This window comes from Pelmatolapia mariae, linkage group LG7, assembly GCF_036321145.2.
Source record: "Pelmatolapia mariae isolate MD_Pm_ZW linkage group LG7, Pm_UMD_F_2, whole genome shotgun sequence".
Lineage (NCBI taxonomy): Eukaryota > Metazoa > Chordata > Actinopteri > Cichliformes > Cichlidae > Pelmatolapia > Pelmatolapia mariae.
The window spans coordinates 58,742,606-58,770,210 of record NC_086233.1 but is presented as its reverse complement, the minus strand read 5'-3'; the positions used below and the strand labels follow the sequence as shown (position 1 = coordinate 58,770,210).

At 41.1% G+C, this 27,605-nt stretch overlaps 1 protein-coding gene across 3 annotated transcripts in view; it reads left to right on the top strand.

Moving 5' to 3' along the window:
• LOC134631541 (ras association domain-containing protein 7-like) overlaps window positions 1-21,681 on the top strand; it is a 37,067-nt gene extending 15,386 nt beyond the window's left edge. Inside the window, exons 1-6 of one of the 3 annotated variants that reach the window (XM_063479965.1) lie at window positions 798-1,162; window positions 15,994-16,191; window positions 16,888-17,816; window positions 19,429-19,588; window positions 19,680-19,787; window positions 21,421-21,679. In XM_063479965.1, coding sequence (XP_063336035.1) covers window positions 16,089-16,191; window positions 16,888-17,816; window positions 19,429-19,588; window positions 19,680-19,787; window positions 21,421-21,452 — 1,332 coding nt within the window. In that variant the 5' untranslated portion in view covers window positions 798-1,162; window positions 15,994-16,088 and the 3' untranslated portion in view covers window positions 21,453-21,679. Of the gene's footprint in view, window positions 1-795; window positions 1,163-15,993; window positions 16,192-16,887; window positions 17,817-19,428; window positions 19,589-19,679; window positions 19,788-21,420 lie in introns of those variants that run through there. The other 2 variants (XM_063479966.1, XM_063479967.1) reach the window with 2 other exon arrangements.
• The last annotated feature ends 5,924 nt before the right edge of the window (window positions 21,682-27,605 follow it).

Below are 27,605 nucleotides of genomic sequence, written 5' to 3'. Positions count from 1 at the left end.
TTGAGGGAGACGTACGGATAAAGATGAGGATAATGTCAAGAGAGTGGGGTATGGCTCATGCTGGGGGCTCCCACACATTCTGCCTAGCCCATTGGTCATGCATGTCTCAGCTCTGTGTGTGTTTGTGAGAGAAGGTTATGGAGGTAGGAGCACAACTCAAGATTGTCACATTATTTTAAAATGTTAAACAGTTTCTATCCTACTTTTGTAAAGTAATGAGTTTCTCTTATAATGTGACTGTGTTGCTTTCTGGACAGTAGTCATTAGATTTAAGTTGCTTCTTTCTCTCATTTTCCCACAGGGCGTTGCCTGACTCAAACGCATGCACGCACACACACACACACACAAACACACACACGTTGTCCAGTTCCACCTGGTCTCTCGGACTATGACCTCATTCCAGGAAAAGGAAGAGAAAATCACCTGACAGACTCATTTGTGTAATCAGCTGTAACCAGAGGCCACTGCGTGTATGTCTAATGCCTCGAGCTACTGATTGTGCTAACAGCAGGGAGTTTTGAGTTTATACTGCTCTTATTTTTTAAATTCTCCTCTAAGTAGTCCTTTGTGTCATTCAGAAATACAGATTATGAACAGAAGAACTGCAAAAATTGATGCTGATAGAGTACGGCAACACACAAAACACTCTTTCAACTACCTGAAAAAGGGGGGAGGTGATCTGATCTGTCAGCACAGCAAGAAAGGGTGGGGAGAAAAAGAGTGAGAGAGAGAGGACTGGCGGGGAGGGTGTGTTTCTGTGTGGGTGAGAGAGACGGCGAGGAGGAGGAGTGTAGAATGACAGAGGGAGAGAGAACTCTGGCACCTCTCAGATCTCGGCTGTGGTGAGGGCTCCTGGTTGAAGCACATTCCTCAAGCAGCCAGCGACGAAAAGGCAGCGGGACAGTGCGGAGGAGAAGTCGCGACATCCTTTAAATCTCTTCGTGACCACATAGGACTGCCTCTCACCTCCTCTCGGCTCACGCACTGCTCACACAGACACTCGCTAAGCTGCCCAACACACCAGCCGCTCAACCAGCTCTGCTGCCCTGTCAGAAGTAAAGGATTTCCCCGATTGAGGCACAGGGACGGAAAGAATAAAAAAACAGATTGAGGAAAAGAAATTTAAATCACTGAAGAGGCAGAAAGGCTTCTCTTTTACTCGGTAAGTGTAAGGGCTTCTTTTGGTGATTGTTTGAACGTGTCCTTGACTGCTTGAATCACGGTGTCAGGAAGTTTCTCTGAATACAGCCGGCTTTGCCGTATGTTCCAGCATGCATGTAAAAATCTGTTATTATTACTACTATAAATACTGTTAGTTTTTATTATAAATGGCGAGTTTCTGTTTGTATTGTTGTTTGAATGGCATAATAATGAAGAGACTCTTGTGTTATGTCTGTAGAGTGATGAACTGTGTCTTTACATGTACCTGTTGACACTAGACCCATCACCCAACTATTCTTGCCTGAGACAAAAGGACCCAAACCTGTTTGGAGGAAACCTCATTGACTGTGCACTTGTGCAATTATGCCCTTTTCCCCCCTTTTTTTAAAAAAAAAAAAAATAACTTTTTGTGTCAGTCACAAAGCCAGCCTGCCTGTGCAAATAGAGGCTATCTGTCCACAAGTGTAATGTATCACAGGCTGCTCTTTTTACTACCCCAGGATTAAAGATTAATTTATGAAAGTCACGGGCAGAGTTCAGCTCACTTACTGCACGTTCCGTGCTACACATCTCAAACACTGTGCAAATCTAATGCACCAAATCCAGTGGAAGTGAGCCTATATAAACGTTGACTCATCATTATGCATGACTAGCATCTTAGTTAAAGATTCTCAGCATGGTTTGTGTTAGACAGTGAAGCTCATTAGCAGGCTGTATTTGTTGTCCAATCAGGGCTGCTGGTTTTAAATCCCTCTCTCCAGGAGGGTAATTTTTTTTCCAGGTTGTGGGAGTCAAACAGTTACACCTCGTGTGTTATCTCTGTTAGTATGTTTCACAAAGTTGACTTGTTTCCAGAAAGATAGTGTCAGAATAATAGATGGTTAAGGGAAGGGAGCCATATGGACTTTGACGCAAGCGCTTGGTTCTAATTATTTTGTTTTAGTTTAGTTTTACGTTATGTAATTGTTAGCAGTTGTTATACTACAGTGTGTAACCCTTATTCAAATGATCAGTCCCACCTGATGTTTGCTCAGAGTTATCAAGTACAGTAAATTTATTATCCTAAGTAAATGTAGTGGACCATGTTTGCTTGAGATCTTTGAAGGGAACAGAAGTATGACGATTTAATGTACTAGAAAACAGAGTGGCTATTATAGTCATAAGAAAAAGCCACATGTGAGATGTGAAAGGCACTTTTAATTAAACATATTGTGGTTAAAATAAGATCCCTTTATGTTGCTCAAGTGTTTCCAGCTGTCAGTAGAAAGTGACTAAAGCCTGCTTGAATAATGCCATGTGCCACTTAGCATATCCATGATGTAATCACATCGTATTTGCATCGGCCTAGTGTCTGCCCTTTCACATCTGCTATAAAAACATTTTCTTTTTTTCACCTAAATTTCCAGGAAAAGTTTGTCTCACATACATGATTTTATTTTATTTTCCTGTTAAGTAATAGTGACTGAAATGCAGCCCATTAAGACTGCGTTATTACGTTATTATATTAAATCAGATTGGATTACTGCAGTCACTTCAAAGCCATTTCCAAGCAGCTGCTCTTCATGGCTAAAATTGTGCTTCTGTATATGTGATATCAAAAAAACAAACGCATACAAATAGTTTGAAAGTAGAGCTGCATTATGACTTTGGTTGTGTATACAGAAAAAATGTAAGATGTCCACCAACTTCCTCTTTTTTAATGGGACATGCACAGCTCATTTGTCTGGTGCAAAAAATCAAGCGATGATAAAGGAAACGATCAATGTGTGTTCAAAACATCATTAGAATTGTTGCCAGGTGCGTTTATTTATGTAATTTTTTTTTTATGTCACTGCAGGGGGTACAAAGTCGCTAAGTTCCCAACAATAAAGAGAAGTTGTGAGCAAGTGGAGCGGGGCTTTGGTTGCAGATACAAAAGAAAGTTTTGGCACCAAACTATGGCTCCTGTTTACGTAAAACTATGAATGATTAACTCTATTGTACTATGAACATATGTGAAGGCATATCTGCTGAAGGTTTGAAACCATATTAAGTTGTAGCACTTGGCTCGATGTTTTCAACTTCAACGGCTATATTTCTGGAGCAATTTTTTATTAATGTGCAACAATAGCCAAAGGGAAGAGTATCAAGTTTATCATCACCAAGGTAAAGCCAGCTGAGCGGCAGGTTTAAGAAAATATTAATGCTAACGTTTAAAACTTTCACTGCTGCATGGCCGGGTGGTAGGAACTCTGTTATGAACTATATAAATGGTATTATCTCACCCTTTGAAATATTTTCAAATGAGATAATGCGATTTAAAAGGCGGTATACTCCCTATTCCAAGGAATGCATCATAAAACGTTCAACTTTTTTTCTCAGCCTTATTTTCTCTCTGCTACCCTTCAAGTCTCCATCAAGTGCTTAGATATTTCTTATTTTCTGTCACATGAATGAGCCTTTTTAGCATTGAGACAGTAGAGTGTCCTGTGAGAGTGGTTGTGCCTTGTTCTCTGCAATGTTATTTTTAATGCTCTTTTCCTGCTCGAATACACAGATGGACTCCTCTTCTAGAATAGTCCGTCTGTCTCTCTCTGTCTCTGTCAGTGTGTCTGTCTGTCACTCAGCTCACACGGCAAGGAAGGCAAGCCTGCCCATGCACAGCAAGATATCTCTTGGGATTCTTGATGGGAACTTTCGAAGTCATCCTTCATGCTGTGAAGCATCTGAATTTCTCACAGTCCTTATCAGTAGCATTTCCGTACTCCTGCCGATGCACTCAGGTGCAGATGTAATTGGAAACTCTACGGCCACATGTTGGTGAAATAATATTTTTGCATGTATGAGGCTGTGATTATTTTCAGGCGGGTGGTTTGAGCCACTTTCTCGTCTTTTCCGATAAAACTGTCTTTCTTTCTCGTGTGTTGCTGTGCTTACCTCACTTGCTCTCTCCTGTACTTTTCCGTGCATCCTTCCCCCTGCCTGTGCAATGTGACGGAAGGTAATGCTGTGCCTTGCTCATGTCGGATCCATTAGGGATGAAAGCACACTGCAGTGATAAAAGATTGATCCAGTACTTCTTGCATCACATTCACATCCCTCACATCTTGCTCCCTTATCCTCCCTCACACCCCTCTTTCCAATCCAAAGTCAACCCAGTTTTCAATTTATCAAATCATTTGTACTCCTCTAAATAAATCATCCTCACCGAGTTTACTATGGCAGACGTTTTCCCACAGGATTTCATAAAGGAGAACACAGTCTTGTAGGATGCTGTACTCAGCCTTGTGTAGAGTCTTACAAGTTCTCACTTATGAAATTTTCTCGATGGCGTGTTTATTTAAAAAAAAAAGGAAAAGAAATTGGGACGGCTCTGTTTCAGTGTCTCCTTTCTTTCGTGTTCTTGCTGTATCAGGTAGGGTAGTATGTACTTTGCTAGAAGAACCAGTGAGAGACTGGCATCCAGCCCAACACACACACACACAGGCCTTTTCTTCGCCTGTTTTATCTGAAGAGGCAAAGACAAACACAGCAGACCTGTAGTTTGTCAGCAGAGAGGTTATAATTACTGAGAGGAAGGGAGGATTTAAAAAAGGAATTTCACTGTGGCTCTGTTTTGAGATTTTTTAGAAACCTCTCTTTTCAAGAGCACCTGGCTTTCTACTTTTTATGTGCGAGTTGTAAAGCTGTACAGAAATTTGTGGACTGATTATAAACAAGTGTTGAAGTCTTTTGATCCTTGAAGTTGGAGAGACATTTCCCTGAGGCAGTGGGGCTTTTTTTGTTTTTTATGCCAACTTTTCTGAATTGTGCTTACTTTTGTCCTCGGTTATCCCTTTCAGGGGAAGCTGTTGAAATAATTCGAGGTCACCGAGTGACACAAATAGCCACAATCTCCCTTCATTCATCTAACATGTTCAGGTCAGAGGTTACCTAAAGCCATCTACTCTCAGAACTATGCAGACTTGGTCCACCTTAGGATATGTTCCCACGTAAGCCCAGCTGGCTATAAAGTTCATCTGAGTCAATGTTTTCATGTCCTATCAGGATAAACTTCTTGTGACATTGTCAAACCAATAGCGTCTATTTCCTGTCGCTGTTTGACACCAGTGGCAGGTTACTGTTGCTGAGGTAATGAACAATCTGTGTCTGTTTGAGTGTCTGTCCGTGCGTCTCAAGCCTACAATGTGTAGTCATTATACTGCGGTAAACATCTTATTCCCGCTAGGATGGTCATGTGACCGTTTATGTGTTTGTGTGGATCTGTGAACATGTGTGAGCGCGAGCTAGCAAGCAGCAAGTTGCTCCCTTGCTGAACCAGCCATGCTATACCGATTCTCTGCACACAGAGCTCTCTGGGCAGTAAATAACACGGTGCCTCAGCCGGGGGACCTGGAAACATCCACGGGGGGGGGGGGTCAAGACTCCAACAAGAAAGCGAAAAAAATATCTGCCTGTGGGAGCAGAGATAGTAAATCATCATATAGGACAGGAGAGAGGCAGGTGGATCTGACAGATTTGCCCGTCATGCTGAGAGGCTTGACGGTAGACCTGTCATTGAATGTTGATATGGTAGATCAAGCATAAAACATGCAAAACAAACCACCATTGCTCATGGGTAGATGGTAGCTAAAACAAAAATTCTCTGGAAACATTTGGTCTGAGAGGATCTGCTTATAAATCCTATTATAAGTACACCAAACATGAAAACGTTACAGCCTATACGTAATATTGCTACTTCATTTTGATTGAAGTACAAAAACAGGTTCTAAGTGAACAAAGTTACAAGAGTCTAATGATCCTGTAAGCCAGAGGTAGGCAACTCCAGGCCTCGAGTGCCGGTGTCCTGCAGGTTTTAGATATCTCCCTGTGTCAACACACCTGAATCAAATGATTAGTTCATTCCCAGGCCTCTGGAGAACTTCAAGACATGTTGGGGAGATAATTTAGCCATTTGAATCAGCTGTGTTGGATCAAGGACACATCTAAAACCTGCAGGACACTGACACTCGAGCCCTGGAGTTGCCTACATCTGCTGTAATCAGTATCAGTATGTTTCATGCAACCCTAGTGAGTTGAGTCTTCATCACCTGTACAGTTTACTTTACTGCACTTCCTTTAACCCTGTGACAAAGACACCAAAACTGATCCTTTATTTCATCCAGAGAGATAAGCAGATATAGGAAAGATACAGACATATTTTCAGCATCAGATTACCGTCATACCTGGGCCCTGCTCCAAGATTTAACTTTACTGAGTTTCCTGGATATCTTATCTGGGTAAAACCCTCAAAAGTGGAGCATGTCATAAGTGTTATTTATAAGATATATATTTTTTGTAAGTTTTATTTTGATATATCTCACATTTGGTATTTCCATCTTTATGCTTGCTACTTTTAATATTCCTTCATTAAGAAACACCTCGTCATTGTTCCATCTTGTCCTTGTTGTTCTTGTTATTCCAAAAGGGTAGCTAACATATCTCTCAAACGTATACTCAGCCACAGCATCCTTGTCAGTTTGTGTATATACTTGTGTATCCATACCAAAGATCACCGTGGTGATCATGTGGAAGATCTTAGTCCCAAAGGTGCTCCAAGGATGCTGGAAATCGGCACCCTGCCCTCCTACTTTTTTCTGATGCACACATCCGTCAACTGCACTGCTCAGGCATCGTCGTTACTCCTCTCAAAGTAATGATGGGGAGAGAAAGTCATGCGTGACACCACCTTCCCATCAAACTATAAATCACCTGAACCTTATGATCTGCTTGCAACACAGGCATTTCATCGTTCACTTTCTGTGCAGTTGAGTATTAAAACTTAAAATTATACTATTAAGAGCACTGTGTATAAGAAACAGGTCTGAAAGCTCATATCAATTTCAATTGTATTGTTTAATCTTTTCGATACTTACTCAGAGTTTGACTTATTTTGTAAAAATAAGCATACATTTTTAAAGTAAGGTATCTAAAAATGTAGCGTGTTTTATTCATTTATTTTATTTAAATAGTTAAATATATATATCTTGAATGTACTCCCTAAGTTACTCTGGATCTTTTTGGTCTTTTAATGTTTATTTACTCCACTCTCTGACTGATGTTTTGTTTGACTCATGTAACATTTAGACCACACACATGTGACACTGCAGTTCTGTGACGCATTGTAAATACCAAAGTGTTTACCTGTTTAACCCCTTAGGAGCCTTTATCTTAGCGCACACAAATAGCGTCTTTGTGGAATGAATCTCCTTTCCGGCAGATCTTATCTTTGTAGCAAGACTTAACAAGGTCCTGCTGCAATATTCTACCTTTAGTTTTACTTACACACACACACACACACACACACGCACACGCAGACTCTTGGTTGCTCTCACTCTATAGCTGTGCTGTACTCCTAGCTAAAGGCCAGGCATGTTGAAACTCCCTAGGTAAATACTGTAAAGGTGTGAGGATGAATGTTTTGCATAGCTGAAGGTCCTTAGCGATGGAATAACATGTTAATTTGTACAGCTGGTGGCTGCTTCTCAAACTTTCTGGCTGTCTTTCAACGATTGTCACGGTCGGGACCCAGCTTTCAGTTTCAAAGTCGAGTCTAATCAAAACCAGCAGTGAATCGACTGCATTAGCTAGAGTAGTCACATGTGAACTGCCCATGTAATGTTCACGGCCTGTAAAAAGAGACAAGTGGAATTCCTCACTTTGATCTGTGAAAACATACTTCACACAGAGAGATGTATGTGCTGGAGTTGTGTGTTTTTTGTTGTAATATTACCTTTTCATCCCTGTGCAAGAATGAGCACCTGCTGTATCCTTAAGTAATAACTGCCTCACCTAACAGGCAAACAGACCTGTGATGGACAGGTGTGTGGATAATGATGATCTGATGCTTTGAGATTTCTTTTGTGCTATTTTTGTTGCTGCAACACAGATATATATATGTGTGTGAGTGTATGTGGGTGTGTCTATATGTGTGAATTTTTTTCTTCAAACTTGAGCAACTAATGGTAACAATCCCTTCAGCTCTTAAGCTTATATAAGGACTGACGAGTGTTGTTGCATCATGGATTGCATGGACTTAGAGTGTGATGAACAAAACACCACCTCTCTCGGTTCTGAGGCTCTAAAGTCAAAGGAGTTACTAATTCCATGTAATTTAAATACAGTTAATCATATTAAATGATAAAAAGTAATTAGACAGGGCTCAATACTTAGTTATAAAGATTGCATGTCTTCAACCCTAATCATTGTTTCGCTCTTTTGCATTCGAGGCCTTATTTCGATTTTGCTTTAAGATCTAGGAAAAAAAAAACATGAGAAAACAAAAAAACAAGAGTAAATAATTGATATGAGCAGACATGGAAGCGACCTTTAAATTACTAATGACTTTAGCTTCAAACTTGTGACACTGGAGGATAGCTTTCCTCCTCAATGGCACATGCATGGGCACATGGGCACATAAATAACGTGTGCTGGAAAATTCAAGACTACAAATTTTCCACTTATGTACTGTGTAAATTGCATTTGTTAAATTAGTGGGTTCAAGCATAATCATTTTTGAGTCAGGCTCCCTGGTGTCTATACTTATTCTCATGTAACATATTATTTAGTCTATCTGCTAACTGAATATCTTCTTCTGCGAGTCTGTTCATAGGCTATATATGACCATGTACTTATTGCGCATCCTATATAAGTGGGTCTGCCACTACTATGTGTTTTGTATGAGTTTGGCTGGGAACAGAGTGATATCCTCCTATCCTGGCAAGCACTGCTGAGTCAGGTTGGGAGTATATAATTACATATGGGTACCCATCAGTAGTCAGAAAGTCTTCTTCTATGGCTCACCCAACAATATAAACTCCTGTGCTTGCAGGGCTCAGCTTGCAGGCAACCAAACCAGTCATCCTGAGCTGAGCTCTCAGTGGAGGCCAGCTTTGCTTGACCTCTCATTGGCTATGTGAAAAGGACTTTATTATCATTCTCACCATTAGCTGCTGGCTCTATGGGCGGATCCATGAGTCAGCGCAAACAAATATGTCCCCTGTAATCTTTTCACCTCCGCTCAGCTTCCAGGGTTGAAGCAAATAAGTGAATGGCGACTGCCAAATCAGGTATGAGTAAGTATTCACTCAGTGCGATGAATAATGCAGTATTGTTGTATTGCGGCCAGGCCTGTGTAAACTATTGTGGCTACATGCTTATAGGTGTCTAGTTTATTGGCTTTCAGTGAAATCCAAAAGTGTGCCACGAGTTCTTTAAATTTCCAGAGTAGAATAATAAAAGCAAAACCTACTTTCTTGGGCTATCAGTTCATTTTGTTTTCATTCCTTTTCAAATTCACGATTGGAGCCTCTCCAGGCTGGTGTTGGGCGAGAATTTGTAGTTTCAAGAACTGAATTTGAACAAATGTTCTTTGTATGACATCTACATATGCTCTTCCTCCCTTGTGGTTAAGGGCAGGTTACGATTTGTCACTGTGAGTGTTGCTGGTGATTCACGGTGAGTGGGATTTTACACTAAGTGGTGTTTTTACACAGTGTGACTGCAGGGGTATTGACTGCCAAGGGTGATGGCAAGACTCTGAACGGCCATTTCAAGGTGTCCTTCAAGTGGAAGTAATTGACTTTAAGCTGTAAACTCTCACTGATCATCAGTTGCATGCTTAGCGCAAGGACAGCTTGTATTTTATTTTAGATATATGTATGATGCAGTGAGTTGCACCATCTGATTTAGAGTTAACATTTAAAAAAGAGCAAAACAAATGACATAACTAATCTATATCAAGAGCAACTTTTTAAATGTGTATAACCACCTTCATGAAGCTCATTTTTAGCAGCTTTTCATAACTACTCTGATTCTATTAATACTATATTGTTTCCTATATTTGCCCTTGCAAAGGTTCTGCCTGCATTAATGAACCACTGATCCACTTTCACTGAGATTTCACACTTGGATTAGGTAATCATTATAATGGAGAAGGCTAAAAGGCTGGAGTGACAGATCCCTGTATGGAAGTATGACAACCAAAGCTTATTAGTGCTGTTTCTGATTCTTTTGCGCTCAGTCATTAGCATGTCAATGGAGGAGAAACACAGGCAGACGGGGGGCATTTTCAAAAGGGCTTGTCAGTAACAAGCACTTGGACTTTTTCTGAGAAATATTTGCCAAAATAATGTACTGTGAAAAACTGCATTATTCATCAGGTGTGTTGAAGCTTCACTGAAGCTATGCTAGTAGAAACCCAGGCAATTGTTCAGTCTCTAATCAGCAAACATCGTATCTGGAGCCTGGGCCTGGACTGTGAGGAAGAAGTGTCACTGTCAGTGTCACACACAATTTTACACATAAGGCTACCCTAATGCTCGCATTAAATTAAATGCGACTTTGCAAGAGGAAACTAATGTTTATTCTCAAAAGTAGAAGAAATTTTTCCATGTGTCACTTACTGACCCTTTTTCGAGTTGCTTTCCTAACACCTAAACAAACTTATTGACCACTAGAGAGGTGTGTATACATGGAAACTTTAGTGTTAATTTGTGCAGTAGAAGCCCTCACCCCTCGTAAATCTACAGCACTTTCCTCACAATACTCAGTGTGCCTCTGTCTGCTGCTGGCACTTGGTCCCTGCTGATAATAACTTATGCAAAGGAGCTGCTGGTGTCCGTTGGAGAATTTAGAAAGCGTTTCTTACATGCTTTCATCATGTAAGGTTTGGAAGAAGCGCTGTTAAAGATACAATCGCTGCTGATAAATACATGAGGCTAGGCTAGGCTTGTTAGCGTTATTAATTTAAAGCAAGTCCCTGAATACCTTCTAATTGTGCCTGAAGGCTGAGTTGATCCAGGATTGCACAGATGTTTTATACAGTACAGTACAGTTCAATCCTGGAGGCAACTTTTACTTAAAAATGTGCAGGTGGAAGAAGAGAGATTTAAATGTTTGGGTACTGGGACTACTAATTTTTTTTTCTCTCTTTAAATTCAGTTGCTTTTTCCGTCACAGTTCTACTGTTCAGATATGACCTATCACATTGGCCTTATCAGTGAATACATGAACAGTTTAATGTGTAAATTAAGAACATTTCCATTTTTTAGTTTGTATCCGTTGCAGCTCTTTTGCAGCCAGTGTGCAAGACAATTGAGATTTCAACATGTAAAACCAGTTCTATTTGCTGAGGCTAAAGAACAATTTTCTGCCACTGTGAACAATTTTTAGTGCTGTTCTCAACTGTGATCGTGTCATGGAACTCTTTGTTCTCATCTGTCTGTGCAACATAACCTGTGCTGACGTAGTAGATACTGAAAAATGAAATAGGAGGAGGTGTGATAAAGAATGCGAAACAAGGAAGCCAGGCAGAATGAAATAAAATATCTGTATTCCATTTTATTGGTGGTAACAGTGCTTATCTGTGGTAACACTCCAGAATGGCAGTAAAAGCTGGTGTGTCACACGACTCAGCGATGCCAGAGGCCACAAAAGAGACAGCATTGTCTGCTGAGTGTAGAACCAGAGCAACAATAGTCTCTCTGCAGTTTAGATGAGACCAGGCTGTTCTGTGCCAGCGTGTTGCTGTCTCTTTGAGTGTTTGTCTTTGCCAACCTGGAACAGAGTGGCACTGAGGGCCTAGCTTCTCCCAGTACTCTTAATTGTCCTTTAACACCAATATTTATCCTATTATATACATGTAAAGCAGCGTAGGACAGGGTCTTATTTTCTCTGCGTATACTGATAGGGATAAATGTTTGCATGCATTTGTTGCTACGATCCATTGACAAATGTGATGTAAACTCTGCCCTTTACTCCTGCCATTGTTCCTCAGACTCGTGTTGCTGCAGATAAAGCACTGCCCTTACTCAGAGCTGGAGCAGATTCTTATAAAGATACAGGGTCTGTCTTCTTTCTGTAAACTCCCAAACACATACAGGCATGCATTCCCAACCTTTGACCACTGCATGTGCATGACACAGGGTGGTGTACTGCCCCTGCACACACACTCACATTCATATTACACACCCACACGTAGCCTCGAGCATTTAGGAGCTCTAGTACATTATTAACCCTGCTTGGAATTTTTCTGCAAAGCTTTTGTTTCCGCAGGTTTCCTAATATTGTGTATGACTAACAGAAATTACCTGTTCAGACCTTTTAGAAAGGAAATTGAAGGTTAAGGTGTGTCTGCCCAGCTGCATCAAACCAAGTGCATTGTGCTTGAGTGTCAGCTTTTATGTCTTTACATGTCTCGTGTGTTTATATGTATGTAAGAAAAAAGGGGATTTGGAGATTAGGTGTCTTTCAAAACACTTGATTCCTGTCTGAGCAGCCTCAAATGTTGGAACTTTAGGGTTTTTTTTTTTTTGGGTCCTTGTGACATAAATGTCGTCATCGGACCACGACCGAGGTGGTCCAGTGACAGCGTGGACTCGTTTATGGAGAATTTACATTACAATGCACCAACTACACATGCGTCCAGGCAGCGAATTTCAAGCAGAGTTCAAAGAAGTATAACAGGAGTGGCTAACTCGGTCTTCTGGTCTCCCACTGTCCGTATACGCAACCAAGTATAATCTAGGCTTAAGGGTCCCATCAGTTCACAGCTTGAGACAGATCAAGCCTTGTGTATTTGCAGGGCTGTGATACAAGCCACTTTTTCTTTTAGTCAAATTTACAAAGCAGATGGGAGACCTGTATTGAAGAGACACAAACGGAGGCATAGACAGGGTGATGAAAGACACAAAGCAGGTTTGCTAGATGGATGAGTGATAATAAGGGTGGCACATTTTCTCTACCACTCTCTTTTTTTTTAAACTGTCAGCATTTTTTCTTATATATTCGTTGGCTTTCTCATTTATGCACTGTCACTGTCTTTCATTATATAAAAATGACTTATGTGTTTTCCTTGTGAAATTTCGCAGATGAGCTCCTCAAGTGGCTCTTTTGTGAGTGTGTTCTTATCTGAGCTTGGAGTCAGAGATTATTGATTACTGTTTATTTCTCTTCAGGGGATTTGTGACTGGTCAGAGTTTCAGTGAAAATTGCAACCTGTTTTTTGTCATGGGTAAAGTAGAGGTTGGGTATGTGGTGTATTATTTTTTTTCCATTAGAATTGGGTAGGGTGGGTCAATCTGAGTTTAAGGTGTACGGTTGGAATTTAATTCCCATGTGGGGCCAAAACTGATTCGTAACAGCCACTAAAAACATTTACTTTTCTGTTGCTGCAGCAACTACACACCAGGAGAGATTCACTTCCTACATTTAGAATGAGTCACTCACGCGGATTCATTAACCTTGTTAGTTTGCCAAGTGAAGCGTTGGAGAATGTTGAGTACATTTAAGCTTAATTATTTATGTTTTCGTTGTCTTTTATTCCTGCTGATTTACAAGCTTTTGTTTTCCTTTCTGCCTTATTAGGTATAATAGTGAAGTAATAAAGGTCACTAAGTAAAATAAATGAAGGATGACTCTGAGTGATTGCCTCCACACCACCATCTGCTTAGCTGTGAATGCTACTCTGCTGCATGTGCTGCCAGACAGTCCTGAGATTATTGGAAACAGTGGATTTACTGCCTGAATAACTATTGCCAACTGGACTGTTCTACAAGACAAACATAAGATGCATATGTCAGGCAATATATAAGGCAGTTGATACCTGTAATAGGCTAAAATCAGGCTCTAGCATGTTTAGAGGCTCATAACATGTGCACAGCAAACTGCAGCTGGTGTTTGTCCATAGCATTTGCATATTTATGCGTTATATTTTCAGTGTATTCCCACTCTTTATCTTTGGTGTTTTTAGTCCATGTTTTTAATGGTACCTTTGGTTGTCCTCCTCCTGTTTTTCCATGAGAACTGACACAGGACTCCAGAGCTGTTCTGAGAAAATGAGCTGGGTCAGGCGGATGTCTGGTTGTCAGTGTTGCTCTGCCTTTGACAAAAAGAATAGACAGCAACCTGAGACTCACAGGCCCGTTTGTTTCCTGTTAGTTTATCACATTTCACTAGCCAGGAGGTACAAGAGCTAAATATCATGGGAGAGTGACATTCTTTGCTGGGAGATGTTTCTGTGTTTGTATTCTCATTTAATCTGATTCTTATGGATGTCTAATGTAGGACATTTTAGATGAGGTGCTGCGAAGAAGTTGCAGAATAAGCCTTAATGTCAAGAGCTCAACCTCTTCTTTAGCTCCGTTTCTGTTTCTCTCAGGGTTATTTCCGATCTATGATGGTGCCTTCCTATAAATTAAAGTTTGGTTTCCAGCCTTTAGTTTTCATTCCCATGCTTGAAAATTAATGTTTCTTCAAGTTCATATGTATGTGTTCATAAAAAGCCTCAGAGCTAAAATAAATGATTGTCTACACATTCTGTCAACCTGTTAGGCTTGATTGTGCATTGCAACATAGCACACCGTGTGCCCACTCAAAGAAGAGTGTTGACATCTTTGCTTGCGTTGACATTTCTGGTGTTGGAGTTTGATAAGCACTCCCTTTTTCATATCAGGTTTCATTCCAGATGAAATCATCATACACGTTTCATTCAAAATAATTTTTACCTCATGTGATCATCCATCACTATCTCCCGCTTTATTTCCTATGATCTCATTGTATGTGATCAATCTCTAAGCTATGTGTTTTGGTGCCACATTCTGGGATGCTGTTGCCACATCCATCGGGTCTGTGATGCTGTTTAGATGCCAAACAAATGGTAAATGGCCTGTATTTGTATTTGCTGGGGAGCAGAGTTCTTGTTTGGCATCTAAACAGCGCAGAAGTAATGGTGGTGTGGACCAGGCAGGTCAGAGGAAGGGTGGGGCGAGGTCTTTGTTAAGAAAAACAGGAATTCTTCCGGCTGGAAGATGAAGTCAGTGCATTCCTCCAGAGCAGCTCCCAATAGTCAGTGGAGCATTGAATGAAGGCCATGGTGAATGCTGGGGCTCAGTTTTAAACACCTCCCATTGAAAACCAGAGAGACAGACAGAAAGAGAACACCATCTGTCACACTGTTCGGCAAAGAGTTGCCTTTTACCCACCTAGGCTACACTTGCTGTGCCAAGTCCTTACAGATAACTCTGCCTGAGGCCTTTCACTTTTTATGTGTATGACAGTGTTTTATTACCTTGTTTTGAAGTGTAGCTATAAAAGTACAGACTGACAGCAGGACTGCACATAATGAAATTTCTTTAGGTTAAACCTGCTGCCTGGACGTGTTTTAGACTACCTGCTGATCAACTGTGGAAGTCTGATGAAACCTACTTGTGGTCCTGCTGAGGCCCGTCAAACTGAACACACGTACACACATTTGTTCCATCTCTCCTGCTATGTTTCGTACTCTCCCAAACACCCTCTTCAAAACATAGACACACTTGAGTTGCTCCACTTTCCCTGTCTGTTCCCCTCGGCACTAAGCTATCATAACGGCTTTGAAGGAGGGCAGCAGAGCGTTTAATTGGGTTACAGATTGGCATTTATGCTCCCAGGTCCACACGATACTGCCGGGCTTTTAACTAACCACTGGGAACTTAATAAAACGCCACAATGCTGTACCCATCAGCTGCCAGTCTTTTCTAATTCCATGATCCATGTCTCAGCACAGCAGATTTTGGATGTCAGTGCTGTTTGTTGTATAAACTGGTATTTCTACAAAACGTCCAGTAAGTGAGGGCAATATGTACTGTACATCAACGCTTTCAATGCATCATGTTTAGGTTATCAACAAGTTGTGTCCCATGTGTTGGTGTTGGATTACATAAGCACATTGAGCTCAAGTTTTTGTTTGCTGGGTATTCTTGTTACTTTGAGGAAACTTTGTTACAGTAGCACACCTCTTACTTTCTTCTCTGCTGTTTAATTTTTTTTTCACAGAGTTAGTGTCATGCAGTGGTAAGCTGAGGAAAGCCAAGCTGAACTGATCTGCTCTGAAGACTTTCTTACCCTTCACCCTACCCTATCAGTCCCAGATGGAGCTCAAAGTGTGGGTGGATGGAGTAGTGCGGGTTGTCTGTGGTCTGTCCGAGGAGACTTCCTGTCAGGATGTGGTCATTGCTCTAGCACAGGCCATTGGTAAGTACCTCAAGCTTTGTCATCATTTCATGACACCAGCTTATCTTAAAGCCTGCTTAGATAAAAGCTTGGCATTTAGATTTTTATGCATACACAAACAAGTGTACTGAAGCATCACAGAATTGCCCTCATCCTGTTCTTTATTAACCTTTTTGCTCTCCACTGACCCAAATCAAGTACGCTGCTGGATTGTCAGCAGGTCAGTTTGAATTTGAGCCGGCACTCTGTCCCTATATCCTCCGGCTTTATTTGAGCTATACGCTGCGGTAGGATTGAACAGAACTCCAGTTTTAGCGCTCTCCTCCTTCTATGAGCAAGCTGCTTGCCAAGTCATTAGGGAGGGTTTGTCCTAATTTCAAGGTCCTTGTGGAAACTTCAGTTTATTTGAACATTTTTCACATGTTGTGTGGCTCTTACGCTGCTGCCTTTTATTCCAGTCCACAGAGGCACAGATTTAGAGGTATCAGCATCGTCATAATGCATCTGATGTCATTTGTTCATTATTTTGAACGGTAGGAGGACATAACCCCACAGTTTTATTAAAACTAAAAGAGAGAAGCAACTAAGAATACAACAGATTTGATTGATTTGATTTTTTAGGAATAAAAATATTGGTGTGCTGCTTCTTTGTATGGAAATATTTAGGGTAGGAAGTTTTTTTATAGTCACTCTTTATTTTTTCTGTCTTTGTCACAGGTCAGACAGGCCGTTATGTTCTTATTCAGCGTCTAAGGGACACAGAAAGGCAGCTGCTGGCCACAGAAAGGCCTCTGGAGTCTCTCGCAAAGTTAGGCCAACATGGCAATGAAGTTCAGTTCTTTCTACGTCGCACTGGCCCCAGCAGCAGTGATGGACCTGGCTCAAAACAAGAGAGACCTAATCCCCTTCCATTGCCTAAGCATCCTGAACCAGAGCCTTTGAAACGTAGCCAGCCTAAAAAAGCCCTGACCTTTAACTTGGGGCCTTCCTCCTCTCCTAAGACCAAGGCCAAACAATTTAAGAGGTCTCCACGGGACTCTCCAGAGCAAAGAGCCTCCCCCTCTCCTTCATCCAGCCCTCTGTCCCCTCATATGTCATCCCCTTCTCCCTCACTACCTATAGGCCCTTCAAAAGATGAGGTATTCAGGAAAGTTCTTCAGCAACAGGAGAGACTAAGGGCCATTGAGGCCCAGCTAGAAGCCCTAGAGAGGGAGTCACACACCTGGGACCGCCCCTACCCATCTCCATGTCCCTCACCTGTTTCTGATGCTCGTTTGCAAGACGAGATGGACGCTTTGGAGCAAGCAATGCGGAGGAACCAGGCAGAGCTTGCACATGAGCAGTACTGGGAGGAGGAGCTAAAAGCCGAGGTAGAAAGAGAGCGAGGAATGCGAAGGAAGCTTGGAGAGCTCCATACAAAGCTAGATGACTGTGGACGGCGGCTCCATGAATTCTCAGTTCGCTCTGCTCAGCTGGAGGAAGAGATCCACCGGGAAACCCAGACACAAGGGAAAGCCACAGGACCTGAGGAGTCGTTTGACGCTGTAAGGGAAGAGTTACAAAGTCAAGAGAGACATGGGACAGAGCTAGAGGAACAGCTATCTGAGACTGACAAGGCTCTGGAGAAAGCAGAGTCTCTGTTGCAGGTAAGGAGAGAGGTCTGTGCTTTAGAAAAAGGGCTGTAAATCCACACAAGCCCTTCTGTTGTCATTTCAGGGGTGCAGTCCATACCCTTTTTTTGTATTACTCAAAACAGTATTCATGTTATACACTCCAATAAACAGTACGTCACGAAACCTGGTGCATATTGATGAAACTGCAGTAATATGATTGCTGAATGCTCATATTCTACCATGTCTGAAAGTGCTTCATTGTCATGAGCTATTTACAACCTAGCTTAACTGGTTTAGCAGGTATCATCTTTTATGTATCGCACTTTCTAAATACGTAGTTGCTGACTGTGTTTATATTATGTCGGCTGATATCTGCATATTGTATTGTTTATAGATTTAAAAAAAGATTAAAAAGATTTGATTTGTAGAACAAAAGCCTCTTTTATTGGATCTATTTCTCAGCCTCAGCGTGTTGTAGTTCAGAAAGTCAGTTTGCTTTTGGTTGTCTTAGATGTGGCTTCATCAGTTTGAAGTGAAACTTGTGTTTCCTCTGTGATAGTGATAGTTCAGTTTTTCAAATCCTCATGCACTGAAAGCCCAGAGTGTCCCATTCTTTGTCCTGTTGGCCACAATAAACATCAAAATATATTGTCACTCATGCTAATGGGGATGCATTTGTCATGAAACATTTTGCTGTGGAACAGAGATGTCAGGTTTTTTTTGGGGGGGGTGTACATGGCTGTATAAAAACACCGGGTCATAACAGGTAACCAACAGCCCTGTGAGTGCTTATAATCCAAAAGTAGCCCCAAAGGCATTTTGCCACCCAGACAGTAATTGCATGGAGGGAATGAGAAACCAGTATTTCCTGTAAATGAAATATTAACCTGACAGGGTATAATAAACCTCCGTTCGTAGTAATGGAAAGGGTCTATGTCAGCTGATCGGTTGAGGCAGCCAGCCGAGCCTTTAAAGTGTTGGTGGTGATGAGCACAGTGTTCCTGTCATCAGACTAATGGAGGAAGACCTGCAGGTATGAACTGCCTCTCCAGAATGTTGTGGTCCAGCATCAATTACTCAGATACACACACTTACTGGCTTGCTTGTGTGCACCTGAGTTCAGTCTGCGGACCTAAAGGTGATGCCACTGCTTCACAATGTTCTTGAACACCAGCTTTTCAGTAATTGTAGGTGATGTGTCTTTCCACCAGGCATCTGAAGACAGATTTAAAGGGAACAAGCAAATGAGCATTGGCCTGTATCTATTTATAAGTTTGCATCAGGCTGCTTAAATCTGACTGAATCAGAAAAAGTCTCATGGCACTTGTGGTGATTTGATTATTCATTGCAGCTGAAACCGTCTAGTGGTGACCTGATGGGCAGTAATCTTAATCAGTGACTGGAAGGGAGACTTTTAGAGTCTAATGCCCCCTTGTGGTGAAAGCAAAAAACGTTCATTTATAAATGCAGTGATAAATTGTCCCTGCAATTGTGCAGACCGGACGTATACCCACTACTAAACATCCTTAAATATGCATCCATACTTAAAAATGCGTAATAGTTTTATATGCTGCACCCACTTTCCTTTACAGGTAAAATACTTGTCCTAGATTTCTCTCACTGATCCACTTTCTTCCCATCTCAGGCCAAACAGGATGAGCTGGAGGAACTGAATAAGGAGCTGAGGCAGTGTAACCTGCAGCAGTTTATTCAACAGGCGGGTGTCCTGCCTGTTCAAACCAACTCACGCACAGAGCTTCAGGAGCAACTGGAGCAATTTCTACAGGATGGATACAGGGATGGAAGTAAGGAAACAAAAAAATTCCTCAAATATTAATATTATGTTATGGTATACCTGATTTGTGTCATCTAAAGATATTTCTTCTTTTAACTCAGATCAGGGTGTAACTCCATTTGAATCTCCACCTCGTCCTACTGCAAAGCAGTTCCTGGGACATCCACGCAACCTTCAAAACCCTCTAGTTTCCAGCCTCAACCCTGAGGGTGTGTATGTGTGAGACCCCGCTGCTTCTCAAGTCCACTGCCCTGCTCCTCTCCTGCCCTGCTCTGTCCATCCCCTGGTCCCAGAGCCCCTCACCCCTGCCATATTTTCTACCCCAGCTTGATTGGGTTTCGGGCTACAGCTGTCGTTTGTGGTGTTGGGTAGTCGAAGCATCCCTATGGTGGCTGTCCCTGCTGCTTCCCAGCAGCTTTCCTCTGCTCTACATTTAAAGACCTAAAGACCTCTATGGCTAATTTTCAGTCTTCAGCAGATTCTTGTCCTCAGCTTTTTACAGTATTCTTAGAAGTCCATCCAATTTGTCACATATACCTGTATGCTTTAACTTTTGTGGGTCTGTTTACTCTGTCAATTTCCCTTACTCCTTGTTCTCCGCATCTTACTATATGCTTCTCTACTAACAGTAGCTGCTTTTGTTATCCTTTAATGCATTTAGGGATTTGCTGCTAACCCTTTTCCCCTCCTCTGTAATAACAGAGTGGCCTTTCCACCTTCAAGTCAATAATCGACTATCAACAGCTGCTTTTCAAAGTATTTCCATGTAACACAGCAATTGCACTGGGAATTACTGTGGCAGGCATTCTGATTGTGTTTGTTTTTTTTTTACTCTTGACATGAAAATACATGCCACCAATGTAATTTCAGTTTGCCTTTTATGTATGGATACTATTTATGAGAAGGGTGTATCTATACAATGCCTTGTACTTTGGTGATGCTTGACCAAAGAGCAAGAGCCTTTTACGAGGGCTCTGCAAAATATATTGCACTGTCCCATTCTCTTCCCATGTGAAGCCTTGGTCCCTGTGTGCCTGCAAAGAAATGGTATCTTCCTGCTCTCTTTCTGGAGACAGTGAATCGTATTTGGTGAGCTTGTATCTCTCGCAAGTCCATTTTTGCCAAACTCCATGCTAAAAGAAGAGATTCATTTCAAAAGTAGTGCCACAGGACCAGGGTTTGTTAAGATGCTTTTCTTTCCCTCCACTGGGATGAATCCGCCTGGTTCCTTTGCTTTCGTCACACTTAACATTTGACCTGTCACAATTCGCACTGTACCTCGGTGTGCTGTAGATTTAGGATCAGCTTAGTTTACATACGTAGGTTCCAATAACAATCATCAATCAAACAAACAATGGGAGCTATCATCCATAAGTGATCCTGCAAACCACCTTAAATCAATATTTATTGTGTCTTAGCACGTAATATCTCATTATATTATCTTTGTATGTGTCTGTTTGCTGACAGGTCAAAGTGACGTGTGTTGAAGTGTGCACTCTCTTTACCTTCTGCTGTGTGATGCTGTTTTCTTTTTGGGGTTATATCAATTCTCTCTCCTTTGGAAACAGACTGCATCCCAGTGCTTGTTATAGACACAGCTTGAAACTGCTTGTGTTCAATAATACTCATCTGAGTGCAAAACTCCAGTCATGGTGCTCAAGCCCTGTGGGAGCAGGAATTAACCCAATGACTGGGTTTGGGTCTATCTGTGTTTCTCATAGGGTTATGTGAATATCTTGATTGACCCAAATCTCTCGTGTTGTGTCTTAGCTGAAAAGTGTTATTTTTTCTTTCCCTCAATACAAAGGGATCATCATCCCCATATATTTTTGTGTCTTGCAGTCCTGACATCCCGAGACTCGTCATGGAGATAAAACATGGACCGCAGGGCCAAGGAAAAGTTGTTCACTGTTCTGTCACCATCACCTCTTATTTAACCCTTTCCTTTGTAACGCTCATTTATTTTTTCAATATACCATGATATATATATATATATATATGTATATAAATAAGACGAATATATTTACAGAGTTTTCCTACTGTAAACACTGCAGAGTATCTGTATGAAATGTAAAATAATTAGGAACCTTTGACCTAGAGAAATTATTGCAATAACTATGTATTTAAATATAATAAAATGTCCACAGTGTTTTAGATAAACTTTTATTGTCTGACTGGTTTTTGCTACACTCCTGTTCAAATTTTATTACAGACATATTTCTTTAAATGGTGCAGTCCATTAGGAATCCACTTTCTAAAAAGGACAGTGGCACACAGCATGCGAAATGCATTATGAATATATTATATGTACTGAAATATGCATGTTTTCCTCATAGCGGGTGGTACAGTACATGATGTGAGAGTACACAATAATTTCCAAAGTTCACAAAGCGCATCCTTGCTTGTCTATGCATCACAGCTGTTCCTGTTATGGATGCAGTCACACAGCGCATCTATATGAAACTGAAAACAGGAACAGGAGCATTGCTCTATGATCTGTTTAGCTGTAAATAACGTTGGCGTTCCTTTGACACTGATGATGTCGGTTTAATCATTTGGCTTTTCTTTTCTTTCCACTAGAGGAGATGCCATTGCTTCACTACAACAAGGTCAGGTGCATCGAGTGTCTTGTGTCGTTAAATTACAGACGTGCTAAATTATTATGCATTTAGTAGTTTGATTGTTATGTAATTTGCGATAAGAATCACCCTGTGCAAAAAGGCACGACACATTTGTGCTCCACCCCTTTCCTGTTTTGTTTACTCTGGAGGGTAAATATTCTGGCTGTCACACACTGAGTGACACGAGCCTTCCTCTCTCTCCGGCTAACCCCCACCTGAAACCCTGTGGACGTCTATAAATACTCTCATGTACTGATACTCAGCAGGTATAATTACAGGGAGAGTAAATATTTTTCTTCTGTCTGTCCATTTAGGTGTGTCTATTAGAAACTGTGTCCATCCATCAAAAACATTGATTTATTTTTTTTTCCATCTGCCTTTTCTGCTTTGTGCCCATTTTAATGACTTGTGAATTATAGAAAATTAGATGAGACTGCCAGTTTTGATATTATGATCAATTATGTGGAATTGGATTATCCTGAGAAGATTTAGAGCTGTCTGGCTTTGTAAGGGTTAGATAAGCTTCAAATCCTTGTTTAGGTCTCGGTGTCTGGACAAGAACAAGCCTCATGTGACACTGATGCCAACCTGTGGACATAGGAGGAATTACAAATGTGCCCTTTTCCTAAAGGAACCTTTATAGTTTCCTTTCACTATATTAACAGTAATATTCTGATCTCTTCAAATTATGTAAAAAAGAAAAGTTGTTACTTGAGGACCCTTCACTTTTTTCTTTCTTTTTAAAAAAAGATTATCACAGGATAATGTTACGCATGTTTCCACACCCCAGACATCCCACGTGCAAAATGAGGCATCCACCCATTTCATATCTAAACCCTGAGGGCTCCAATCTCATAAGGGCACATTAACAGATTACGACTATGTTTTAGGACGACGCGCTGACAAAATCTTTTCTCATCAAACAAATGCGCATAAAAGGTGCTGCAAAGCTTAAAATTTGATTGCTTTCAGATATAAAAACTCATCAGCTCACCATGTGCATCGGGCACTGGTTGCCTGGGAAAGAACCTCCTTGGAATGGGAGTGAGCATCTGCACGTCCACACTTTATGATGATGAATGAGGCCATGAGTTAATGAGTCTGACATACTGCACTTATCTATTCCTTTGTGTCACTGTGAGTCATTATGCACTGATGGGGATAAAACATCCTCACACCAAGAAATGCACTACAGGGCACAACACACAGACAGTTGATTTGAGCAGAAACTTTACTTTGGTTACTTACAAGCATACATTGTACATACTGTATTGCTGCAATCCATATGTATTTTCTTACACGGTAAGGTTGTGTCACTATATAGAATATAGTTATTCTATATATGGTTATAGTCTGATTACTATGCATAATATTATCATAATATTGCATAATATTATCCATTCTGTCCTGAAACCGAGTTTCTTTATAGCACTGTTCATCTTTTCCTTATGGGCCCAAAGGAACCTCTTGGAAGAACCCTCTGGAGGCCCCCTGACCTCAAATTGGTAACCAGTGAAGTGAACATGATCCAAACCCAACAGATGAAACAGAAACTGAAACGAAACACTCACCAGCAGTCTCAAATGATGGCATTAAAGAGGAGGGAGTGCAAACGCCACACGGTCCTAAATAAGGTACTGTATGAACATAGTAGGAAGTAGGTTACGGTACACATGGAGACCACTGGGAGAGCATTTATGTCCAGGCGGTGCTCACGGGGCCACGATCAAGGGCTGCTTGTAAACAGGTGTCTGTCTGATCCGGCTCTGGCTGGGTCTCAGACGAGTCAAAAATATGAGAGGTGTTCCCAAAACCAGGTTAGCCGCTGTCACACGCACAGTGGAACTGGAAACTGGCACAATGTGCGTTAGTCAGTGGCTTACCTGCTTTTAGACTGCAGATTTTGGCCTCAAAGCGCGCACAATCTGTAGAGTGATACAGACAAATGCTGTGTCATAAACAGCTGAATTATTTAAAGTTATTACACACATAAAACGACACGATAATGAAATTATCATCATGGAATCTTCTATGGTTTCCTGGAAACTAGTCTCTTCCAGAATAAGACATTACACTTAGCTTCCTGCCCACGATTTATGGATTACGGAAATATATAATAATGCATTCATTTTCAATTGGCATTAAAAAAAAAGTTCCTAATTAACATATAATCACACCTGAACACTTGGCGACCCTAAAGACAATATTACGCTGTTGTAACCAAATAGAACATCTAACGACATGCTGGATATATGTGGCCTGTTCCCCACACCATATAGAGAGTAAAGAATAGTGGCAGATAAAACAGAGCTACTTACCAATCCCAAGTTTTCTTTTTTGGAATATTTTTTAGGACAAATCTTGAAGTTTTCCGCCTAGGTCCCAGTCTGCTCATAATCCGAACATCCAGCTAGTTTTTTCCTCTATTATAAATCTCAGCGCACGATTAAAGTTGGGTGCATTTAAGAATATAGTGTAGCCTACACCGACGCAGAAGTTCAGTTCACTTGCACTACCCCTACCCTGCCCACTCCTCTGCATCTGCAACCCGACCTGGTTATTCAAATTAGGAAGAAGTTGACATCACACTCAGCCAACGGGCTCCCGCGCTGGGGTTGAATGACCCACCTTTTACGGATAATTGACCAATCACAGCCTGGGAGAGGCGGGGTTTTAGGAGAGCACCGTTCGGCTGAGTTCTCCTGTTATAGTTGGGGTGCGGCGCGTTCAGTTTTGCACGTCGTACATTAGGAATGAACCATTATGTTGTTAACGGTTTCCTGCCCTGCTCGATTATTTATTGCGAGCATCAACGCCGCACAGGTTTCTTTGCCCTTAAATAGACATCATGTGATGCGACAGCTGCCATTGGAGGTGGCATATCTGTACTTTAGGCTAGTTTGATAAAAGACGCCCCTACCCCTACGATGTGAAGTGGTTGAACTCGACTCGCTTGTGTACAGTGTTGCCATGAGCCGAGTGTGGCTGAGCACGTACCAAGGATGCTGCATGACAGCCTGATCTGACGGTGACGAGGAGGTGGAGGAGGAGGACGACGGGGATGAACTCTCAATTATTTACGACGGGAGAGTTGAGGACTCCCTAACAAATGACATAATATCATAGCGAGTTAAAGCAGTGTGATTGTGAACGATCCCCAATTAGATGACATTACCCCCACCCACATTTATTCATTGATTAATTAGTTGTAGTCATCTGTTAAAGTAAACAATGTTACTTTGATGACTTGACCCATTTTTAAACTGCAACATGTTCTCTCTTTCCAAGATGTTATCAGACTTTTCGGTTTTGGAGTTTTCTTGTAATCAGTCTTAGACTGTCAGAGCGTTGTAGGATTATTCACAGCCAGGATACACATAACCCGTGACATGGAGTAGAAAACCAGGATTACGCACATTGTATTACGTAACAGCTGATTTTGTGTAAATTGGAGTTGTCACTAGGGGGCGACAGAGTTTGGCGTTTCAATACAATCCGGCTCAGACCCTCTTGGTGTTATTGCAGGTGTACCCCTCTACAATGTTATGAATTTGTGCAAGTGAACTTAAAATATCACCTTTACTGTGGAGCGCATAGGCATGAATCAATAAAATAAAGAAATCAGTTTTAAAAAGGGACACAAAGCACTTGACCTCTCGTTGACCTCATGCCACTTAAGATGATGTGAACTTTAAACTACTGAAATTAAGTTTTCTTGAAATGTCTTGTGGTTTATTACTGCCAGACTACATTGTGTCCATCTAAAATGCCATTCTGTATTTTTTTAATCATAATTTTTTGATTAAAAATGAAGACCTCATATAGACTGCCACTCTAAAGCTGTTACTATAAAACCAGCTGCCTTGGTTTATTTGTTTATTTAGCATCTGGACATCTGAACTACAAATTACATTTGAACTACAAATTGTGCCAAATAATAGAGGTATCACCTCATTGCCCCTTCTATCATTCCCCTGCTACAGATCTCTCCTCCCTGGATGCTCGCGTCCTCTCTCTATAAAATAATTTCTCTCCCTTTCATATTGTAGTGGACTTAAAATTCGGATGAGTATATTGAAAGAGAGCTGCTTTGTGGTATACAGTTCTACCACCTAAAATCAGGACCTCATGCAATCCCCATGAATTTTTAACAGTAGGGTTCAGCCTTATGGAAAGTGTCACTAATTTCTATTCAGCCTTCTCTCATTTATCATAACTGCCACACTGTTTTCAGAAGAAATCTGTTTAAAATCTGCACTCCTGCACAGAGGAGCTTTCCTTCATGCTCCTCTGTGCTAGTTTCTGAGCCCCTACTCTGCACTGCTGTTGGGATGTTATTAAAAAAAACATAAATAAAATTTAAAACTAAATATTTCTATTTTGTATGTTTCTGTTGTGTATTTAATAAAAAAAATTATTCATTTTAAAATCTTTACTCAAATACAGTATTCATGTAATAACCCAGACTATTACATGAACTGGGGGATTGCTGGGGGATTCCCATGATGCAATGAGTATTTCTTTTTCAGTCACCTTTCTCACTCAACATGTGTTAATAGACCTCTCTACCGAATCACACTTGTTATTAATCTCTGGCTCTCGTCCACAGCATGTCTTTCATTCCGTCTTCCTTCTCTCACCCCAACCGGCCGCCCCTCCCTGAGCCTGGTTCTGCCAGAGGTTTCTTCCTCTTAAAAGGGAGTTTTTCCTTCCCACTGTCGCCAAAGTGCTTGCTCATAGGGAAAAAAACCCCATATGATTGTTGTTTTTTTCTCTCCTCTGTATGTATTATTGTAGGGTCTACCTTACAATATGAAGCGCCTTGAGGCGACTGTCGTTGTGATTTGGCGCTATATAAATAAAATCGAAGTGAATTGAACTGAACTATTACAAAGGTGATAGAGTAAACACTTGTGAGCTAGAACAATTTATGATTATTTTATTTAAAAATTATATGGTGAAACAGAAGATTGCACCTAGTCTAGTCAGAAAAGACTGGATGAAATATAAAATATTTCAAAGAAGACTGACTTTTGTCCCACCCATGGTGTTGGCACATGACTGGATCATGCCAATTCCTCTTTGTCGTGCCACTCAGTGCTGTGGGTCAAAACTTGCAGTGTTGTTTTTAAAACAACAACAAAATCAAAAAAGAAAAAGTGCATTAAAAATGACGTGTGGAATAGAAAGTGTTGTGCAGTTGTAGAATGCCCCATGAATTGATTACCAAAATTACGGAGCCCCGCAGGGGACATGGGAGAAAAAAAATTAAGACGGACTTTTGCGAGATCCCGAGTTTGTTTTGCGAAATCCCGAGTTAGTTTTGCGAGATCCCGAGTTAGTTTTGCGAGATCTCGCAAAAGTCCGTCTTAATTTTTTTTCTCCCATGTCCCCTGCGGGGCTCCG